Source organism: Acanthochromis polyacanthus, chromosome 13 (assembly GCF_021347895.1).
Source record: "Acanthochromis polyacanthus isolate Apoly-LR-REF ecotype Palm Island chromosome 13, KAUST_Apoly_ChrSc, whole genome shotgun sequence".
Classification (NCBI taxonomy): Eukaryota; Metazoa; Chordata; class Actinopteri; family Pomacentridae; genus Acanthochromis; species Acanthochromis polyacanthus.
In genome coordinates this window covers 31846922-31868408 of record NC_067125.1, presented here as the reverse complement: position 1 = coordinate 31868408, position 21487 = coordinate 31846922, and the positions used below count along the sequence as shown (strand labels likewise).

The 21487-nt window shown below is 40.1% G+C and overlaps 1 protein-coding gene across 1 annotated transcript in view; it reads right to left on the bottom strand.

Annotated features, from left to right (window-relative positions):
- The window catches only part of pitpnm3 (PITPNM family member 3), a 126860-nt gene that overhangs the window by 40344 nt on the left and 65029 nt on the right, over positions 1 to 21487 (bottom strand). Inside the window, 2 exon segments of the mRNA XM_051957498.1 lie at positions 17550 to 17770; positions 17925 to 17995. Coding sequence (XP_051813458.1) covers positions 17550 to 17770; positions 17925 to 17995 — 292 coding nt within the window.

Here is a 21487-nt window from a genome sequence, read left to right as displayed (position 1 = left end):
AAGCACATTTTGGCGCACCCTTTCTACTAAGCACACAGATTAAATTAATATGGTTCTTTCAATATTATCTGAGTGAGTAAATATGTTTATTTCTCAAATGCATGAGATGTGCTTGTTGTTCTGTTAATTGGACTACGATGAGTTGGTTTATTCGCTGTTTGTTGCTAAAGCAATATCCTTCACTGACTGTGATGGCTGCTACCTTGATTATCTAAACTCACTGTGCAAATATCTCATTATATTCTTATTCCCTGAACCGAAACACTTCAAATCCAAATGCAACTTTGAAAATTTTAGCTCCATTAATGTCACATCTTTTTGATTAAAAACAGGATTCTGGTCTTTGTCAGTTTCTGTAGCAAAGACAAAACACTATGCTGCGCAGTTTATGAGAAATCTGCTGGAAAGAAAGGAGGTTTAGGTGTGATTGTTGTGTTTCCAGCAGCACGGCATTCAGCACAGTCCCTGCTAACAAATCAAAGCAGTGACAGATCTGTGTCGGAGGGCAAGTATTTACATCAGCCACTCGTGTAGGTAGTTTAACACATCGACAAATATATGCAAGAACTGAACAGGCAAACTCATCATCCACAGAATCATTGGTAAAATGTTTGCTTAACAATGCACTGAACTCTTGCGGTCTTTATTTTTTCTCAGCTCTGAGCAGGTGGGTTCTGCAAGCACAAATGTCAGCAACATCTGACACCGAAGTTTCACTGCGCTCCAAAGTGCAGTCCTTCTTCGAATTCAGCAAACTGAAGTTCACACCGGGTGAACGAAATATCAAGCGGGCGCAGGTGACAGAACGAAGGGTGCGAGACCAAAGAAAATGCCACCGTGTTGTCATGTGCGATGAAGTGTCACAAAAACAAAGTCTGCAGCGTCACACCTGAGGAGAATAGAGAGGAATTATAAGTAGGAAGCAGAGAATATTTAACCAAGTCAGAAAATCTCCTCTTTGTTTCTGTTTTAAAGGAGTCTGAAGCAAAGGTGAACCATGAGTTTAAGGAAGCTCAACTCCTGTATGTCTCAGCAAATAACATGTAACACTCAGTGCAACCAGGAACAAAACTATAATATTAGTTAAATCCTCTCATTTAGATGCACACAGCCAAAGCTTATAAACAGAATGTATGCAGTTCAGGAAAAGCAGGGCCGAAACATGGTATACTCTACTTATTCTTCTTATTTTCCAGATTTTCAAAAAATATTTAGTAATATCAATACAATTACAAAACAAATTCCATTTTAACTTCATAAATATTTCTTTGATAAATGCTTTTAATAGATGAAACTTTCTAATTTCAAGCTAAATACCATGAACATATTTCTAAAATTAGTATTAGTGTTGGTTCTGTCATTTTACATATATTTGTTTGTTAAATGCAAGATATATTTTATTACTTTCAACTGTGTATGATTGCTATTTCTATTGGTATCTACATCTTTATGTATATATATATATATATATATATATATATATATATATATATATATAATTTTAACAGAAATTTTCATATTTTTAATACTTGTAAATATCCTTCATCAAATCAGTTAAATGCAAAAACAAACTTGCATAATCTTATATAAAATTAAGGGTAGAAAATGCATTTTAATGACAGAAATTTGCTCAGATTTTCTGCAATTAGTATTTTCCATTATTTTACTGTATTTAATTAAATTCAATCATAAAAATGTTTCCTACAAATGCCAATGAAATGTAGAAATGCTATCCCATTTCAGTCCAGCTTGATGAAACGTGTGCAATGACTGGAAGTCAGTAAGCGTCAGTGAAGACTTTGTCTTGGTGCCCCTTGACTGGCTAAGCCCCCACGATCCTGCCCACCTCCTCTGGTCGATGCGGTATTAACAGCAGTACAGCTAACACACAATACCAATCAAAAGCTTGGACACATCTTCTCATTCAATGCCTATGATTTAATTATTTTGTACACTGTAGATTAATACTAAAGACATCAAAACTATAAAAGAATACATAAGGAATCATATAAACAAAAAAGTGTTAATCTTCAGTCTTAATCTACAATGTAGAAAATAGTACAAATAATTAAAAAGCATTGAAAGAGAAGGTGTGTCCAAACTTTTGACTGGTAGTGTAGATTACTCAAAGTGTGTGTTCTCTGTTAAAATGGTATCAGTTTACTAAGCATTAAATGATTAGCTGGGATTTGATTCTGAATAATATTGTTTCTATTGGCTCTGCCTTTGTTTTTAGGCCTTATCCACATAGTGATTGTTATAATTTGATGAACGTGTAAATGTGGGAGGCAAAATTAGGGAAATAAATATACCTTACAGAAATAATATGACTCACTCAGCTAAGTAGTTGGTGTTATTTTTAAATGCTCAAGTGGGCACAATGCATTTACCACTTTCATGGCCACGAGCAAAATTACTGAATGGAGACAGAGAAAATGTGCCCATCATTTGCTGCCGCAGTGTTTTTGCACTCAGTCTGTTCCAGTTCAGTCTGTGTGCTGTAATGCTATGAGGGAGTTCATTTTAAAGTTTAAATAATGCTATCATGTCTAACCCATTCTACGTCCTTAGTTGCAGGTCTGTAGCCTCAGTGACAGCAGCCCTCTGCTGTTCAAGCTGCTCATAAAGAGTCCCAGTGCAGGATGTGGCCCGGATGTGGAGCTGTCAGTAGGAAAGCAGATCATCTCTTCAAAGGCTGTTTGCTTCTGCAAGTGTTAACACTGCAGTGTGTGAACGATGCTCCTGGGGGGCAGGGTTTCGAGGCAGCTTCTGCTCTTCGAGCAGCCTCGGTTCAGATTTGTAGGAAAAATATTAAGCCTTTGTAATGTATTCGGTGTTGCTAGAACCGTACTTTGGGTGTTTATTTGCATAACAACAATGTCACTCCATCTACAGAAGCTGCTGTGTGAAACATTCTACTTAGACAACTTGAGCACACAATGCAAAAAAATTCCCTGTTAAATATAGAGCCAAATTTTGAGATAAAACCATGCGTTCCCTTAAAATAAGCAAATGTTGCTGCCAGTGCAGTGAATGAACTTTACTCAGTGAGATAAAGTGCATCAGGCTGGCTTTTATTATGGCAAATAAAATATTGAAATAAGATCAAAAACTGTAATTTGGATCTAGTTAAGTGTATTCAATACAAAAGAAGCCAGAGGATAGACATTTTCCTTGCGTGTAGTTAAAAATAACTCAAAGATAAACCTTCTAATCAGCAAGGCAAGTGACATTTACTTGAATTATGTCAAAGGATCTTCCTTGGAGAGCACGAGACAATCAGTTAATACTTAAATGTCCATCCATCCATCCTCTATACACCGCTTTATCCTCACTAGGGTTGCGGGGGGTGCTGGAGCCTAAATACTAAAATGTGAATGTGTTAATTTCTTTGCAAAATAAGGTGTTAAAACATGCAAAGTCACATGTTTTGTTACAGCCACAGCTTATCCATATGCTCATATACACTCACAGTCACAGCGCCACCTGGTGTAGCAAAGGAAGTGCTCTGTAACTCGCCTGTACATGCTCTGATCTGCCTGAGACTTGTGTGATCAGTGTCCAATCCTGATCCCATCCATAGACCGACATACACACTCGGTCGCAGCGCCACCTGGTGGACATGCGTGGATTCGCCGACCAGCCAGGATGCGAGGACCCGTCCATTGCTGCTTGCAGCTTTAATTACCGTACACTTAGTTACATCTATTGGCATTAATTTCCATCAGGTCGCCGCATAGTTTAAACCATAATGTTGTTTCTCAAGTGGCTGTTTGTTGAGCTTTGGAAGTGAGAAATCCCAGCTAAGATCCTCTTTGAGTTTGGTCCAAGCTTTGTATTCGCTGGGCCTTGATCTTATTAAATTCTTGCTAACACCTGTTCCTCTCACACACTCCCAAAAACAACACTCACTTGTTCACCGAGAACCCCAACAAAACTTGCACTTAATATTCCAGACACAGCTCCACCTCTGAGCAGAGTTCACAAGTCGTGGGACAGGAACAGAGGTTTAACACCTGCTGCTCCGCTCGACAAATGTCAGGTGAGGTGCTCATTATTTGCGTTGCATAATTACTTGATTATGCAAGCGCTCATTATTATGATTAGCGCCGAGCAGCCACTGTTTTGCATTCAAAAGAGCGCACAAAAGTGATTTGTTTGTTTGTGTATGCATGTGCATGAGCTAAACAGTCCTCCGGTATATTTGTGGTGGCAGTTTGACGGGAAAAATGTCCTCGAGGGCTGCAGGTTATTCTCTGCCCTGCATTAGTGGTGCTAATTAATCCGAGGCAATCATTAATATCTTGATCTGTACAAACATGTGCTTTGGAAAGGCTCCACCGAAACGACCCCATCTGTATTTAATGGCTACAATTAATCTTAAATATCCCAACTATAATTTCCTCCACAGCTCTGATGATCACAAAGCAGTAGCAAACTGTTTGGACAGAGCAATGCTGACACAGATGCTGCTCTGTAATCTGGATTTTACAGTCCTGCTGATTTAGTTTCTCAACGGCAAACTTGACATCCATCGACCAGCAAAGAGACAGAAGACACTTCAAATGTGCTACTTGGGAGGCTAATGGCTCGTCAAAAAAAGAGACACATCCTCAGACAGTCCAGCTGACCATCGCTGAATGGCAGAAGAACTTCCTTGCGTCACTGCAATGATTTGGCCTCTATTATTTCAAGATATGAGTCATTTGCTCATGAGCGGCAGCGTTTACCTAGTTCATGTCTTTTTGCACACATTAATAAAATGCAAGTGATATTAACTCAAAAAACAGAGAGGTCATACTGACGCGTCACTAAACTACACATCTCTGAAAAATAAGAGAATAAAGCCTCTTTGCAGCTTTGTTGCAGATGTCAGTCGACTTCAGATCAGCAGTAAGGTTATCCTTTATCTCTGAACCAAGACAGCTTTTCCTTTATCGCTTTGTAATTACTATGTTAATTTTTCTTTAAAAACACTGCCGGAGATGAACTCAATGACACCTAAAGGCAGTGTAATTACACTGCTCTATACTGGGAGAACTCTTCCTCAAGGTTTGGTAATGTGATGATGAAGAGATGCATTAACAACAAGCGGGGAGAAACATAAAGCCGAGTGAGCCGATTAAACCTCCAATCAGCCTCATCTCATGCAGCATAACCTTGAGACAGCCTATTTTGCTGCCCTGCCACCCTCTCGCCTGTCATCATATAATAGCAAACTATGAAACTCTGAAGTCCGTCAGATTCCTGCTTAATTGCTCTCCCCTGTCTCCTACTGGCTGGCTTAGCGCCGCACAACGTTTGCACAATTAACACCAACAGCAAAGGCTCTCCGCAGAGGCTCCTTAATTAGGGAGAGGGTCTAGAAATAGTAGCGGCATGTCCCCAGCAACCAGTGGCCGGAATAATGAGCCTCTACCTCACTGACCTCGGGTCACTTGCTGTGGAAACAAGTGGACAAGTGGGCTTACTTCTCCTTCTCCCGCTTCAATTTTCTGGACAGAAGACTGATCGTGAAAAATAACACTGACTCTATTGAAATAGGAATCCATTACATTTTCCATCTCCCGCTGCTGAGATGAAGTTTGTAATAGCTCAAATGTGTATTTCTCCTCAAATTGTGACAGCAGTGACTGCTGGTTGCAGATGAAATCAATTTAGAAGCCTTTTCCCGGTTGCTGTTAATTGGATGTGCTACTGTGCAATATAATACACGTTCGGTGCTCTGTTCCGACTGTTTCTGTGTGGGATGTATTTGTGCAAGTGTGTTTATGGATTACACATGTTTTTATGTTTGACACACAGTTCCTTGCCGGTGCTGTCAGGTACATTCATTAGCAGACAGAGCTAATAATGAGCGCTCAGAGTCCCTCGGGGCGCAGTAGGCCTTCTCCACACACAGCAACGGCAACAGCACAGGCTGAAAAACACGCTCACTCTCTTTGGGGATCTCCTACATGAGGAATTATCAAGCACTGAGCCCAATGTGGTTTGTTTATGTGAAAGTTTCTCTTTGAGGTGCTAAGAGGTTTTGCCACCTCTATTCCATGGTGTGATTTTCAGCCAAGCTGTTACCCAGAATGAGAGCAAATTACCCACACAGCAGCAATTCCTTTCCGTGTGGCTGCCTGTTCCTCGGATGTTTATGTTGGCATCCAAATAAATGAGTCTCCGCACACCCACAAGTCCAACACTGTCATTAGAGCAGACACTGTTAACTGACAAAAGTGCAGTTGAATAAGTGTTGTGTTTGTCGGTGTGTGGGCGTTTATGAATGCCTACTGACTGCACATATTGTGAGAGTACGTTCAGGACCAGGAGCCATCTGGGCTTAAGGAGGTTTTCCTTAATTTCATTGGAGAGCGAAAACACACATTTGCTGCTCATTGTTGTCGGGAGATTTCCAACAAGCTGATTAGCTGCATAAAGGGCTCACAAAGTGTAAAAATTTGGGCTAAACCAATACATTACCCAAAGAGCAATCTATATGTGATCTGACAGGTAACAAAAAAAACAGCAGAACAGGCAAAGCAAAATACGTGTCATTTAACCGTTTTTTTTCTCCTGTCACATTCCACTCACTGTGGCTCATTTTTAACTGTAATATAAAGTCCTGTACCTCTACGGAAACAAAACTACCATGGCTACAAGTAGAAAGAACTCAAAAATGTCGTCTCTGCAGTCTGACATGATTACAATACAAGACATCTTAAAAAAACCAACAACTTGGCTTCAACGTGTACAACAGTTAACACAGCTGTTACCAATATTGGAAGAAAAAAAAACTGATTGTTTTACCACTTACATTCTCAATTTGTTCCCATATTTGTCTCCTATCTGCTCTGTGTAAAGACGACTTGCAGTTTAGCCAAAATCCCTGAATTTTTGTCACGTGGCTGTTGGTCTCAGCTGAGTCAATACTGGCTTCCTGGTTGGGCAGAGGAGTGAAGATTTTTTTAGGATTTTACAGAATCTGGTCAGAGAATATGATTTTTTTTTTTTTTTGCCATTTTTTAAAAAATGAAACCGTAGAATCAAGTGATTTTGATCAAATATAAGACTTTTAAGCTTAAATTTGGCTGCATTTCCTGTTTGGAGTGTTAGAAATAAGGCAGTTCTTTCTGTTTTTACAGCTTCCGGATCTGACAAATAGTGTAATTTTGGTGATTCTTTGAAAGATGCGTGTGTGGTGTCATCATTATGTGTGTGTAGTAAACCGCGCAGACAAGTTTGTCTCTCGAATGTAAAATGCTCTTAGCTTGTATTTTGGTCAATATTCTCAATAGAATTCAATCAATAAATAAAATAAATTTTAAAAATGTAATTAATTGGTTCACCATTATTGTTTATGAAGTCAGGACATAGAAATTACAGATTTTTGTAAAATAATTAATGAATACATTGAGAGATACAGAAATGAAAACACATAAAATATAAACATATAAGTTGTTAAAACTTACTTATTTAATATTTTGATGTCCACTAATGTACCATTTATAGCAAATGGCTACACAGTGCAGTTATGTAAGATGCTGCTCTTTAATGGAGCTCTCATAGAAACAATGAAAACACTGAGAAAACTGGTTCTTATGGTTCTAAAATCAAATAAACATTGGGTGTGATCATTGTTTGCCTTCAACACAGCGTCAAATCTCTTCCAAGTGCACATGTTTTTTCCAGCTACTTGGCATGTAGATTGTTCTGAGCATCTTCCAGTTTCTCTGTGGATTTAGTCTGTCTCAGTGTATTCATGTAATCCCAGTCAGACTCCATGATGTTGACATCAGGGCCCTGCTGGGGCTGAACCATCTGTTGCACAGCTCCTTCCCATCACAGATGAAGGCTCTCTGCGACTCTGATTGTATGCTTTTGTTGTTTTTTATGTGCTGCAGAACGAATTTGGGACAATCATACTTCTCCCTGAGGGTTCTGTGTGATGAATAAGAGTTTAGCCTATATAGCCTTTTTTGTATATCATAGTTTGACCAGTTTACTGACTGACTGGTTGAGAACATGGAAAGGATTTAAGATCAATCTCTGATCATAGATTAAACCACTACATACTCATCTTTGTGTGTCAAAGTTAAATATGTTTGAGTTGTATCCATGAATATCATCCCATTCTGCCTTAAAAAGTCCCCATACAATCCATCCCTCCACCAGTGCCTGCAGCTGGAGCACACCAGTTTGCTTACAAATCGGTTAAAACTGCTCTGTATTAATGTGACAGTAATTAATCCATACATGTTTGAACTGGAAAGAAAGATTATGATACACAAAATCCCACCCTGCAAGCTGATAGGATTGGTTCCTTCTGTCTGTGACCTACGAAACCCCAGAAGTCTGAATTTGTGATTTTGAAAATGTCATCAGTTTGCTGCAGCTTTGAGGTGGATAAATGTTCAGCCATGGCACTGACTTCTCATTTGGTTCATAATATGTCTTTTAGTATGTAAAAAACACCATGTAGACATTTCAACAAGGGAGAAATGTGTTTTTCACCAGAGGATGGGGTTTAAAATACTAAGCTAGTACTTCTCTTGTGTATTCTGAATTTAAATCTTAATTGATCTTAAGTCCTCGCTTGTCATGTTAGCGCAATCCTTTAAAGATGTAATTAAATTCTGTTAATAGACACATGAAACCTCCTGAAGGAAAAGAAATGCTAACATAACAATTAATGACTGAATAAATAATATATTATACATCACATTTGTACATTTATGCATTTAAATTGATGTAATTCTCTTTTTGTTATTAATTTATTTGAAGATGAGACAGTTTTGTTCCTTAGCGACACTGTTTGAATATGAGTCTCTTTATGAGCGGAATTTCATGCATGTCTGACTTGTGCATGTTTTCACATATGTGTGTGTCTGTCCAACCGAAATGCGCAATGATAACTCAGTCCTGCTCAACTCCAAAGGGAAATTGTTGTTTTTAATATTTTATCTTGGGATGTGGTGAAAGCCAAGCGGATGTCAAGCTGCTGTACGGCTACAACACTCAAAACTCTCTAGTCACCGCTTCACTACAGCGAACATCAATCACCAAACCAGACAGAAACCTCGACTTGACTTCCAAACACATTCTCTGAGCCCCAATGATTAGTGACAATTAAGACAAAAACATCCCCAGCATATAATTGGAGTGCGGTGAAGACTAAGTGACGCTGTCAGAGCTAAGACTGGTGACCACTGGGACATGTGACGGTAAATGTAAAGTGAAATCATTTGTTACGCTCAAGCAGCTTCCTGCACAGGCAGCAGTGGAGACTAAAGAGAGAAAATACAATCATGATTTTCATCTCTGAAATATCTTCCAGCCAAGGAGAGAACTACTTTACTGCGACTATTGTGAAGAATAAGACCTGTGAGGTTTGATGGAGATAATGCTGTATAATTTATCACGAGGGAAGACTCATCTGCTGACTGCTGATCATCACTGAGCTACTATCACGACATCCAAAATTAACTCCCACTTTGAAACTGGTGCCACAAATGAAACCTGAATACAAAGTATCTGTATCTAATTAGCCAAACAGATCATTGCAGACTTTTCTTGCGGAGGCCTCAGGATCAGTGGAAACCGTAAAATGTCATTTAGGCATTAATTTTGTCCACTAAGGACCCACCTCTAGTACTAAAGGGGTGAATTAACAATTAAAAACAAGCACATTTAAAAAGGTTAGGAGTTTAATATTCCACATGCCCGCATTCTTGTGAGGGCTGAGAAATGTCTCCAGCATACAAATGAACAAGCACTGTCTGTTTAGTGGGCTTTGGTCAATGTGTTTTCTCAATTAACCTCCAGCAAACTGGGCATTTTTTTGTTTTTGCATCTATCTGCTAATTCCTGCAGGGACACACTTCTTGACGTGTCTCCTTAAACAATAAAGCCTTGTGTTGCCCATTTATCTTCTTTTATAGTCAATGAAGGCGTCATTAGTGAGAATTTTAGATACAGAAGCAGGACTGTTTCCTTATTTCTACTTTTATTTTTTGCATCCTGGTTGCTATCTGATGTCAAGAGTCAACTAGAATTGCAAAAAGAAGTTGGTGACAGAGTAGAATGTCTCATGTAAATCAGCATCAGATCACTTTGCATATACACCAGCTGAGCTAATCTGTTCCATAAATGCTGCAAAAACACACTGACAATATCAATACATCAATTATTGCAGTAGAAAGAACTACAAGACAATAGCTTTCATTACTCATCTGTCAGATATTCAGACTGTCAGGGATGAAACATCTGGACAGATGTTATTTTAAGAATCCTTACATCCCTCACCAGAAGTTTTGGTGTTGCTACATACTTCAAGAATTAAATCAGTCCAACATTACAATACAACAGATTAGAACTTTGATATATTTTTTGCAGTTTGTTGTCTATAATCTGAATGTTTTCAGCCTCTTTTGCTGATACATGTCACTGTCAACCACGCAATGTTCATTTTGTGAACAGAGTAAACCCTTAAAATCAGATGAAGAAAATCTAAAATCTCTCTAATACAAGTAAAATGAGAAGTTTCTAACAAATGACAAGCTCTTGAGTAAAAATTACAACCAATAATCTGTTAAATCAGATGTAAATCAAGTGTCTCCTCATGGCTCCGGAAACGCCTTGCTATAGAATATAATTACTTTTTCTCATTGCACACTGTATAACACGATTAAGAAGCAATCCTATCAGTGCATTCACAAAATCAGACATTAGGGGCTGTGCAAATATAAAATACAAAATCTAGTAGAAAAATTACATGTTCAAATATATCAATGAAAACAGAAGAATAACTTATTCTTGAGAAGATAGCTTATTTGATGAAACTGATCACACACTGCTGAACATATATGAAAAAGTAAAAGCTTAAGGTAGTGCAAAAATACCATACAAGGTGCTGTAGAATGTAAACGTGCAAGTTCAGCAAGTCCAGATCAAGTCAGTTGGAAATCTAATATATAAATTGTGTGCCGATCTTCTATGATGCATTCTGTGCAGGCGTGGCTCATCTCCAAGTGTTTTCTGATCCATCAGTTGATTACTAACATCCAGTCACAATAATGCAGGCCTACAACGAGCCTAATTCTTCTCACTAACACCATCTCCTTATGTGCAAAGCCTTTGGTACTGTGGACTTTAATAAAATTCATCGGTCATGTGTCTGTTAAAAGACATTTCATCCCCTCATAAAGATCTGGTTGCGGTTTGGAATCTCCGAGAGCATTTCCACCAAGTCCACCAGAATGACCATTTGCTATGAATGATCATTTAGTTGACGCTGTGTTATTTTAGCTGCTCCTAGAATAAGCCGTTTATCACACCTGTCCGAGGCGCGTTGTTCAGGCTGCTCTGCTGTTCCAGTAGCAGCAGAAGGCAGAAGTAAGATGACATTACCCTGTTTAAGGTGTGACAGGCTGTTTTCCATGTCACATGTCAAACGCAACATTGGTACCTCGGAGAAATTCTGGTTCAGTGAAAGGAATAAGTCAAGAATTAGGGAAAAAGTCTTGCACACAAGGTGTCATGGTATTTTTGGGGTTCTGGGACGAAATTTGTGTCTAGTTTTACTTTTAAGCCTTATCTTTATGAGGGGAAGCTCCAAATACTGTAACTTGTCTCCATGTTTTCTGTCATTTGATACAATAACTGCAGATTTTTTTATACTATATGTGATGTTTTTACATGTTTCTCACCAGAAAGTGCTGTCAGTAGAGATATTTCTTCATAATAATTGTGTGGGAGTGCTGTGTGGCCATGTCAGAAACATGATGGTGGGATAATGTATGATTTCAAAATTGAAAAAAATGTATGTGCTTAGTGCCTAATGGAAACAACTGCCGTCATTTTATTCACTCAAGTGTTCATTCGCCTACTTGCAGAGGTGGAAAACCAGGAAAATGTGACATATCACTGCATTGATATGTTAATATCTATGCAATGAATCCATTTCATGCTAATTAAAGCTGCTGTCCGGAGTTTCCGTTTGTTTTCAATTTATGTATCATTTTTTTAACAAAGCTTAAATGTGTTAGTCTAGTTCAGGGGTCGGCAACCCGCGGCTCCGGAGCCGCATGTGGCTCTTTCAGCCCTCTGTCGTGGCTCCCTGTAACTTTGGAAAATACATTATTCTGCCTTTCAGGTGCGTTTCAATGCATTTTAATATAGAGAATTTTATTGTGAAATTACCGCTCTTACTTTGACGTGTCACTCCACCGGATGTGCTGTGCCTGTGACATGAGAGCGCAAAGCTGATGCAAAAAGAGAACACGGAGCTTCCGATTCCCACACGTTTCATGTCTTTTTTAAAATTTTACTCCTGGAGAAGCAACGCCTGTAGTTTCACATCGTTTTGTACTCAAGAATGGCAAGCCTGTATATTAAAGCTCCACTCCAAGAAAGACACGTCTTGTCTTTGAGTCAAAAGTACTCATGATAGGGTAATACACGTTACTCGCAAGAACACGGCTCGATGTCACATCCAGGCAGCAGGTCAGAGTCAGAGGAGTGTCGTCTTGGAAAAATAGGTCAGCGACTTACTGGAGAAAAGTTATTAGCTTAAGATAAATAGATTTTACAAGTTAAATAGACATTCGCAAAATATTGATTTCCAGCTAACATTATGTAACATATGAGGTCCAGGAGCAAAAATGACATTAACCAAGTAAGATACATATTAGTGGAAGGACACAATTAAAAATGGATCTATCTAATTAGAGGCTTTGTAATTAAGTAATCGCGACTGATTAACAAGGGCATAGAGGTTAAAAAAAAAACGATATATGCAGCGTTGTCTTCATTTTAAATGCCAAAAGGATTTTGCGGCTCCTGGTGTTTTCTTTTCTGTGGGAAACGGGTCGAAATGGCTCTTTGAGTGTTAAAGGTTGCCGACCCCTGGTCCAGTTCGATACTATAATATAAAGTTAGTATAACGTGATATGAAAATTTATTCCTGAGCTCCGCCTTCCTCTCATACACCCCCATGTTATTCCAAAAAGCGCCGGTCGCTGCCGACCAATCAAGTTCGAGCTTCAGCTTTGTCATGCTGTCAATCAACGGTTACGCGCACAGCAAGCAAGCCCATGCAGAGGTGGGCGAGCTACGCACAGTGTTGCCAACTTAGCGACTTTCTCGCTAAATTTAGCGACTTTTCAAAGCTCCTAGCGACTTTTTTTGGTCAAAAGCGACTAGTGACAAATCTAGCGACTTTTTCTGCCGTTTTGGAGACTCTGATAGGAAAACTCGGCTCATTCTGCAGTTACTGTTTTCAACAAGCAGCAGGTCAGGTGCTGCTGTGAGCTTCTCCCCCTCCCAGAGCACAGGCTGTCAGTCCAGTAACGCCGCAGCAGTCCCAGTGAGGGGAGGGGGAGACCCACATCACTCTGCGCCCAGACGATAGATGAATCGCGCATGCGCAAAGTCACTACAGATCTCATCCAGACTTACGGAGCCATATAAACGAAAATGTTTCTTCACTGTCATGCTAAAATAAACCACAGCATTTAGCCTCTAGTACAAAAACATATTTTGGGTGTTTTATATTCACTTTTTGTCTCTTCCACAACGTTATTCCTCTCTCCTACAACGTTGATTACAATTACATGCAAACTGGGAAATATGCAAATTAGGTGATGACGTCATTTAACGACTTCTAGCGACTTTTAGGACAGCCAACAGCGACTTTCCTTACTGAGGAGTTGGCAACAGTGTAGAGCGCCGGAAATCAGAGGATGCGGTAGTTCGGTGAAGCCTTATTTATACAGTCAATGGGTGAAGCTCAAGTATATTACAGACATGTTAACAGAAAGATTATTCAGAGTCGGTGCTAATGGAGCTCAACGACTGTTGTCGTTTTTGTTGTCGAGCCTGGCAGAGAATTAAATTCGTTGCCGTGGGTTGTCTAGCGCGGCTAGGCTAGTGGCTTCCGGTTGTTTCTGTCAGAATCGCCGCGCCTCTGTCGTCACTTAGTTACGCCCGCCTTCTGACTCTACACTTCATGGTGATTTGTCGGCCAGTTTTAGGAGAATCCAACCTCGAGGCTTACCGAGGGTAACTAGACCCTTGCGTCTTCAGAGCTGGGTCTAGCGCGGCTAGGCTAGTTAATTACAGTTTCTGGGCTTTTTATTTTCACCAGAACATATTTTCTCACTGTGGATCATTTTTTCACAGCAATATAAAGTCCTGTAGTTCTATGGAAACAGCACAACCATGGCTACCAGAGAGAAGCTCAAAAATGTCTTTTGTGCAGTTTGATGCAGTTTGCCATAAATCTTAACAAAAGAAACACTGAGTATTGACTTTTTTTTATTCGTTTCTTTTACAGAACTTGAAAATAACCTTGAATTATTATGTTCAACATTTTCCCGAGTGCCCACAGGTGTAGCCAACAGCGGAAAACCAAAAGATAGCTACACAACTGTAACTTAGATTTATTTCCATATAGTACCCCTCCGCTCTGTGTAAACACAGCCTGCAGTTCAACTTAAAGGTTCCTGGATTTCATGTGACTGTTGGTTGCAGATGAGTCACTAATGACATCAAGGCTGCACTGAGGAGCTTAGAATTTTGCTTCTTTTTTTTTCCAGAATCTGGTTAGTACAAATAAATATTTTTGGGAAATGAACTATCACGCTTCTAAAATTTCAGAGGTTTTCTGATGGAATGGTGGAACAGAGATGAGGAGTTCAAGTACGGATCAGAAAATAGAAAAACAGGTGAATCTTTCCATTTTCAAATGATGTTTTTAAACATAATGTTTCAAATATGCTGCAATTTTTGCAATTCAGAGGATTAATTGATGTCAAGTAACAATTTAAAATGACTTGAAAGGATAAAAATAATAAAATGCATGGCAAAACAAATCTATCTAATAAAACACTATGCAGATAAGGCTGAACACTATGAGTAAAGAATAATATTGCAATTATTTAGACATATAAACGAAAATGTTTCTTCACTGTCATGCTAAAATAAACCACAGCATTTAGCCTCTAGTACAAAAACATATTTTTGGGTGTTTTGTATTCACTTTTTGTCTCTTCCACAACGTTATTCCTCTCTCCTACAACGTTGATTACAATTACATGCAAACTGGGAAATATGCAAATTAGGTGATGACGTCATTTAGCGACTTCTAGCGACTTTTAGGACAACCAACAGCGACTTTCCTTGCTGAGGAGTTGGCAACAGTGGCTACGCACTACGCAACCCTGCGCACATTTGTTTTGCTTGTGGAGGAGAGAGCATCAGGGCTCAGCAACTTCCAGAAAGGTAGTGTCTACAGATACGGACCGTACCCGTAGCCTGTGGCCTACGGATACGGCACTTTACCTTACTATAAATATTAATGAGACGGACATGAATATTAATGAGTCGGCTGATGAACGCGCTTTGTGATTGGCTGGTAATCCGACGCACATAAATATTAATGAGCCGGCTTGGTAATCCGAGTGATGAAGGCGCTTCCGTGATTCGAGGTGAATCTGCGTGCCGAGCCTGTCATGTCAGTCATCTGCTGTTCTCTTTTCTATCATGCATAATGTCTTATGAATATCATTATCAGACTTTTTCACGGACAGCGATTTGGGGGTTGGAATCAGCACTACTATTAAAAATAGCAAAACTTTTTATTCACGTGACCCTGTTCTAATAAAGCACAAACAGCAAACAAAACAAATGGCGGAACTAACAGCCAGCAAACTACAAGTATTTTTTTTACCTTCAAAAGTAGCGACAGACTATTACATATTAACAACCTAAACAAAACCCTGACGTATTTTCTACGTCTGTCAACACAGACACTGCACGTCAGTCACTTTAATGTTAGCGGACTCTGTTGAATGGCTAAGTTACATAACCACAAACAAATCTCACAATATCACAGTAAATCGAGTTTGTGTTTTTTTTAATTCATGCCCAATTAAAGAGCTGCTCCTCACCATTCATGAGTGTTTGTTTCATATTCGACATCCTTAACTTTATCTTGTAAATTAGCGTCCGAAATTAAATGGGAACATTTGCAATGGAGTTCGTCAGCCGCTTCCACCACTGAACGCGGTAAACTAATTAATAGGAACTGGACTTCAAACAATTTAGACACGGCGTCTAAAAGCGTAAAAACTGCAATGTCTAAAGTGTGAGAGGAGACGGTGTATTTTTGGTTAAATTATACAATGTTCGCCGTCAAAGTCATTCATATAAACTGCCTGTAATGTGCAGCAAATAGTAGTTAACTGGCGCCAGCTCTTCAGTGACCGTAACGGGTCCGTACCTCTAGTACAGATGCTACGGGTACGGGTCCGTACCCGTAGCATCAACCTTCCAGAAAAGTTACCAATCCCATGGCTTTTCAGGCCAAGAGACTGCAGGATGTTTTTTGGCCCGTGGTCGGGGAGCGACGCGAGCACCCCGAGCCTGACGGGGCTCGGGCATCTAAACGAAGCCTGACGGCTTCGTTTAGATGCCCGACCTCTGGAGGAAGATGTTGGGGCGTCTGGGACATACTCTTCGTCAGAGGAGTCATGCAATTCTGAACTCTAGATAGAAATAAATAAACAATGTAACACATATACACGCGTAAATGCACTAAGTTTGATAAACAACGTCATCGAGAGGGATACACGAGTGTAATCACATATTGAAACTTTACTCGTTCGTCCTAGCAGATTCATGTTATTTATATTTTTGGTATTAGGACAAGTTAGACTCAATGCAGCATTCTAATGTAATTCCTTTATTATTTACTAAATGTACTAAATGTAGAAGAGTGGAAAACAGCAAAACAGGCAAGATGCAGCACTCCGGGCACTCCTCTCAGGTACTGCACGCGTGCACAAATAAAGGGGCGAAATCAGAGGGAGGGACCAACAGTGTTTTAGGAGACGCTGCGATTCAAACTCCGGACAGCAGCTTTAACATAACTTGATGTTAACATATCTTAATTTTGACATATTTATGCAATGGCAAGTTCTGGAGTTATTCCATCAAGAGTAATGGATGTGGAGACGGACACAGAGCTGAATGCAGGTTTTAGCTGTGATTAAATCTGATATAAATTCAAGACACTTTGTTGCACAGATTAGCAACTAGCATCGTTGAAAAGGTCACTCTGTGCGGTTTAATTTGAGGTCTGCTCCAAGTCACTGCACTAAATTTGAGAGCAAATCTACTGAGAAGATGGGATGTGAATTTGGATGTGAAGTGCATCTGTCGGACTCTAAGAGTTCATGCTCATTAACATCAATTATTCTGTTTCAATTACGCTGGAAGGATGAAATCATACTTTATTAATACTTTCACTTCATCTCATGTTTTGATGATGTGAAGGCACACATGATTCACATCACTTTCAGACCTATCAAACCATTCACTGAGCCCTTGTGCCCTTCTCCAGTTATGTAGTCATGCTTTTCTATTAGTTGGTCACCAGTGTGGCTAAATATAAATGCAACTGTATTAAACCACTTCTAGGTTTTATCCACATATGAGCCACTTGAAATGTCAAGTGTAAATGAGGTCAGTGCAACTCTGCGTTTGGCAACAGCACTTACTTGGACACCAGAGAGAAGGCTTCGGCGCACACGGCCGGACACGGCACCAGTTTGATCATTACGTGTTCGGCAGCAGCCTGGAAATGCACCCGAGTCACCTTCTCCAGCACCGAGGCTAACGTGGCCACGTCGCCCGCCTTTGTGCTGGGGTCTCCGCCTGCCGTGTCCAAGATGTTGCCCCCGTGCACCACGAGCAACAGCACATGCGTCTTACATTTGCTCTGCAAAGTGGAGATGAAAAGGAGATGCTTTTCAGAGGAGAGGCAGCATTTTTATCAAAGCGGTGGAGCTGCATGAGAAGATGAATAAATGGACACGTCTATGTGCTGTTGTCTGCTGGTGAGCACAGTGAGAGGCTGCTCATAATGGCTTTACCTCTAAGTCTTCCAGTCCTTCTATGCTGCTCTGAGGGGCACAGCGTGGACCTCCCAGCTGGTATAGACCCTCTGGATCAGACAAGTAAAGGACAGAAGCAAGAGGAGGTAGGAAGAAGGGAAAAGGAAACAAAGAGAGAGAAAGAGTCAGTGCAGGAACCACTTCACCCAGAGAGACCAATAACAGAAGCATACAGCGGTATTGATCAGAGAATATGGTCAATATCACTAATGCCACTTCATCTCTCTTAATTTGGAGAGATGGTTCTTTGCATCCTTGGGGTAAAATGGAATAACCATGAGATCCAGGAGTCACTAGTGACAGTAAACAGCGGGGGCATAGGTGGTTTCCCTGCTGCAATATCTATAGCCACAGCATGTAATTACATTTTGGCTCCTTTGATCCAGGAAAAACACAACACACATCTCATCTAAAGATAAAAGGATTGTGGGGCTTTTTGTTTTCTTTTTCTTTTTTTTAATTTTATCCCAATGGCGACGACAAAAATCACCTCTCCCCCTCTCTCCGTGTGGGGTGCAGAATTTCATGGGAACCTGGCCAAACTCATTACCCTCTCCGGAAGCCTCGGCATGCTGCGTCATCTTATTCCTCAGCGCTCTCCTGTCTTTTTTTTTTCTATTTTCCCTCTCCAGGCTCAAGGCTGGGCTCTGTGCTCGCTCGCTCGTTGTTTATTTGGCCTGCACGTCTGGGACCGACTGTCATGGGAGGCTCTCACAGACTCACGCACTGTCGGCTCCCATCTACTCGGTTCTAAGCCCACAGCCTGCTTCTGACTGCCTGCTTGTCTAGAACACATCAGCACACACAAGGGACTCGGCACACTGCACTATTTTGGTCACAAAGTAACAGGAAATCAATGGAGGGGAGTTTTTTTTTTTATGAAACAGGGAGGTAGGGCAGAAAAGCTCCTCCAAAAGCCTTGTCAAGTATTTTAGTGTGCAAACACTGCTGGAATCTGACAGCTTGCAGCTAAACTCTTTGCTTTGTTTGATGAGAGCGTGTTTGTAGTTAATTGTGGCTCAGTCATTGGTGTGTTTTGGAAGCCATTTTTTTTTTTTTTGGAAGCTACTGATGGAAATATTCATTAGATGTGATAACTGACACAGTAAGTTTCAAACACATACTTCACTCATGGTTGACGAATGTGATTGGTGGCTCTCAGGTGGATTCAGCGAACATGAGGAATTGGTTTGCAGCACACTTCTGGAAAAATAGTTTTTTTTGCTTTTTGCAGTGGCATGTCTTACAGGCTGACGATTAAATGAACTGTGTGTGAAGTCATGATCCGGCATTCCTGGTTCCCAGAGGTTGAATGGCATTGGTGAGTCTCTGAGAGCAGATGAGGGTAAAAGCCTCCCACTGGCTGCTCATTTTAGGCAGATTTGTCTCCTCCTTCCACTTGTCTGCCTGCCACAATGAAAATTTCAAAATTTGGATCATGCACTAAGGCAGCCCTGCTATTTTTTCCCACTGGATTATCCATTTTAATCGCAACGCTTGTCTCCCCACATGCAGTAGTTCCACCAAAACAATTCCACTGACACTATTTTAAGTGAACATCGAAGCTGTAGCCTTCACCCAGCCTGGCAGACAACGACTGCGATTGGTTTAGGAAATACAAACAAGCCAGAGTATTTTTCACCCTATAGCAGAAAAATAATGAGGGGAGCCAGAAAATTCTCTTCTACTGTCTCGAACTTTTCCTGTAGTGTCTCTATAAACTTGACATTTTGGTTTATTTTCACAACTATCGGATGAACTGTTGGGAATCTTGCTGCAGATACTGAAAGTCCACAGAGGATCAATTCTCGTGACTTTTCTGATGTCATAATTTTTCATTTAGTGCCATCATCAGGTCCAAAGTGCACCCCTATTTTCACAAAATGCTCACAAAACTAATGGCATTTGCACCATCCAGAGCAGCTTTTGTTTTAGGTGCTTTTTTGTAAATCATAGTATGCCATCTTCTTAACTAATATGGAAGTTGTTTTAATAGTACCTAGTAAGCGTCAGCATGGCAATTTACCAAAGACTGTGCGTGCATGCTGATGTGTTTGATGCATTTAGCTCCAAATCACAGCTGTGTCTAAGTACAGCCTCAGTGACTCAACAGCAAGAGAGTAGACTCTTAATTTTGTTGAGTGTTTGTCCTGGGAAATGGGATCATTGTAAAGTCTGCCTCCAGTGACTGATGTAGAACCTTAAAATTACATATTTAGAATTTTTTTTTTCTCATGACAATAATCCCTTCCTGCCTTGAAATGGTTTAGATGGATCTCTGCACTGTTGTTCCTTGGAAAATGTGTGGCTCTTTAAAGTTCCCACCTCTGCTGCAGCTGGAGCACATCAGCTCCCCTAAAACGCAGTAGAATTTCTTTTAGCTGCACATTATCATGCGGAACAATTGGAGTAACTCAACCACACGCTTAAAAAGAAGAATAATGACATGGAAAAACCCAGCATGCAATTCAGCAGGATTGCTTGTTTAGGCTTGTTGTGTATGAAACTTGGGCTACAGTCATCAGTACACTGCAGCTTCAAAGTGGAACTATTCAGCCAAGCCATCCACTGCTTCTTTTGCTCATGACATGTCTTCCACCATAAAAATAAAACACCAGACAGACATGTTAACAAGATAAAAAAAACTTGACTTTTAACTGGAAAACTGCACTGAAGTATGAGCTAAATCATGACTTTCTAGCAAATGGTCTTGTTGAGCATCTAAAGTCAACAAATAAGTAATATTCAGTATTTTAAATAGCTTACTTTTTATGCACAAATTACACAATAAATGACTGATTAAAATTAAATCACAGGGGCATGAACTTTTTTCAGCCTTTGTGGAGGGAGCTGATGGAAGACATCTTGAGAAACACTGACTGAAATTACCAAAGCAAAGTGAAGGTCTGTACTAGAGTTCTACAAATAAAATCGGGAGGCACCTTAAACTGAGCCCAATCAAGAAATTGGACTTCTTTGACTATTTTCAAACACTGTGTGTGTGTGTGTGTGTGTGTGTGTGTGTGTGTGTACTTGTACTTGCTACATGGTGAGTACCAATTTCTGCATTTAACTATCAAAGTGAGGACATTTTTACAAAGTGAGGACATTTTGGCCGGTCCTCACTTTGAAACAGCCATGTTTGAGGGTGAAGACTTGTTTTTAGAGAACAGGTATGAATTGAGGTTTGGTTAGGGTTAGGGTAAGGATTAAGTTTAGGCAATCAGTTGTGATGGTTAGGGTAAGGCTCTAGGAAATGCATTATGCCTATGGATGTCCTCACTAAGATAGAAGTACAAACGTGTGTGTGTGTGTGTGTGTGTGTGTGTGTGTGTGTGTGTGTGTGTGTGTGTGTGTGTGTGTGTGTGTGTGTGTGTGTGTGCGTGTGAGAGAGAGAGAGAGAGACATACCGACTCTTCACTGAAACCCAGAGAGATAAAATTATTGTAGGAGGGTTGAAGAAGTGCCTTGAAGCAGAAAGCTGAAATAGGTTTCATTACAAGTTCAAAGACTATAATTCCTGTGGCTGATTAAGTGAAATA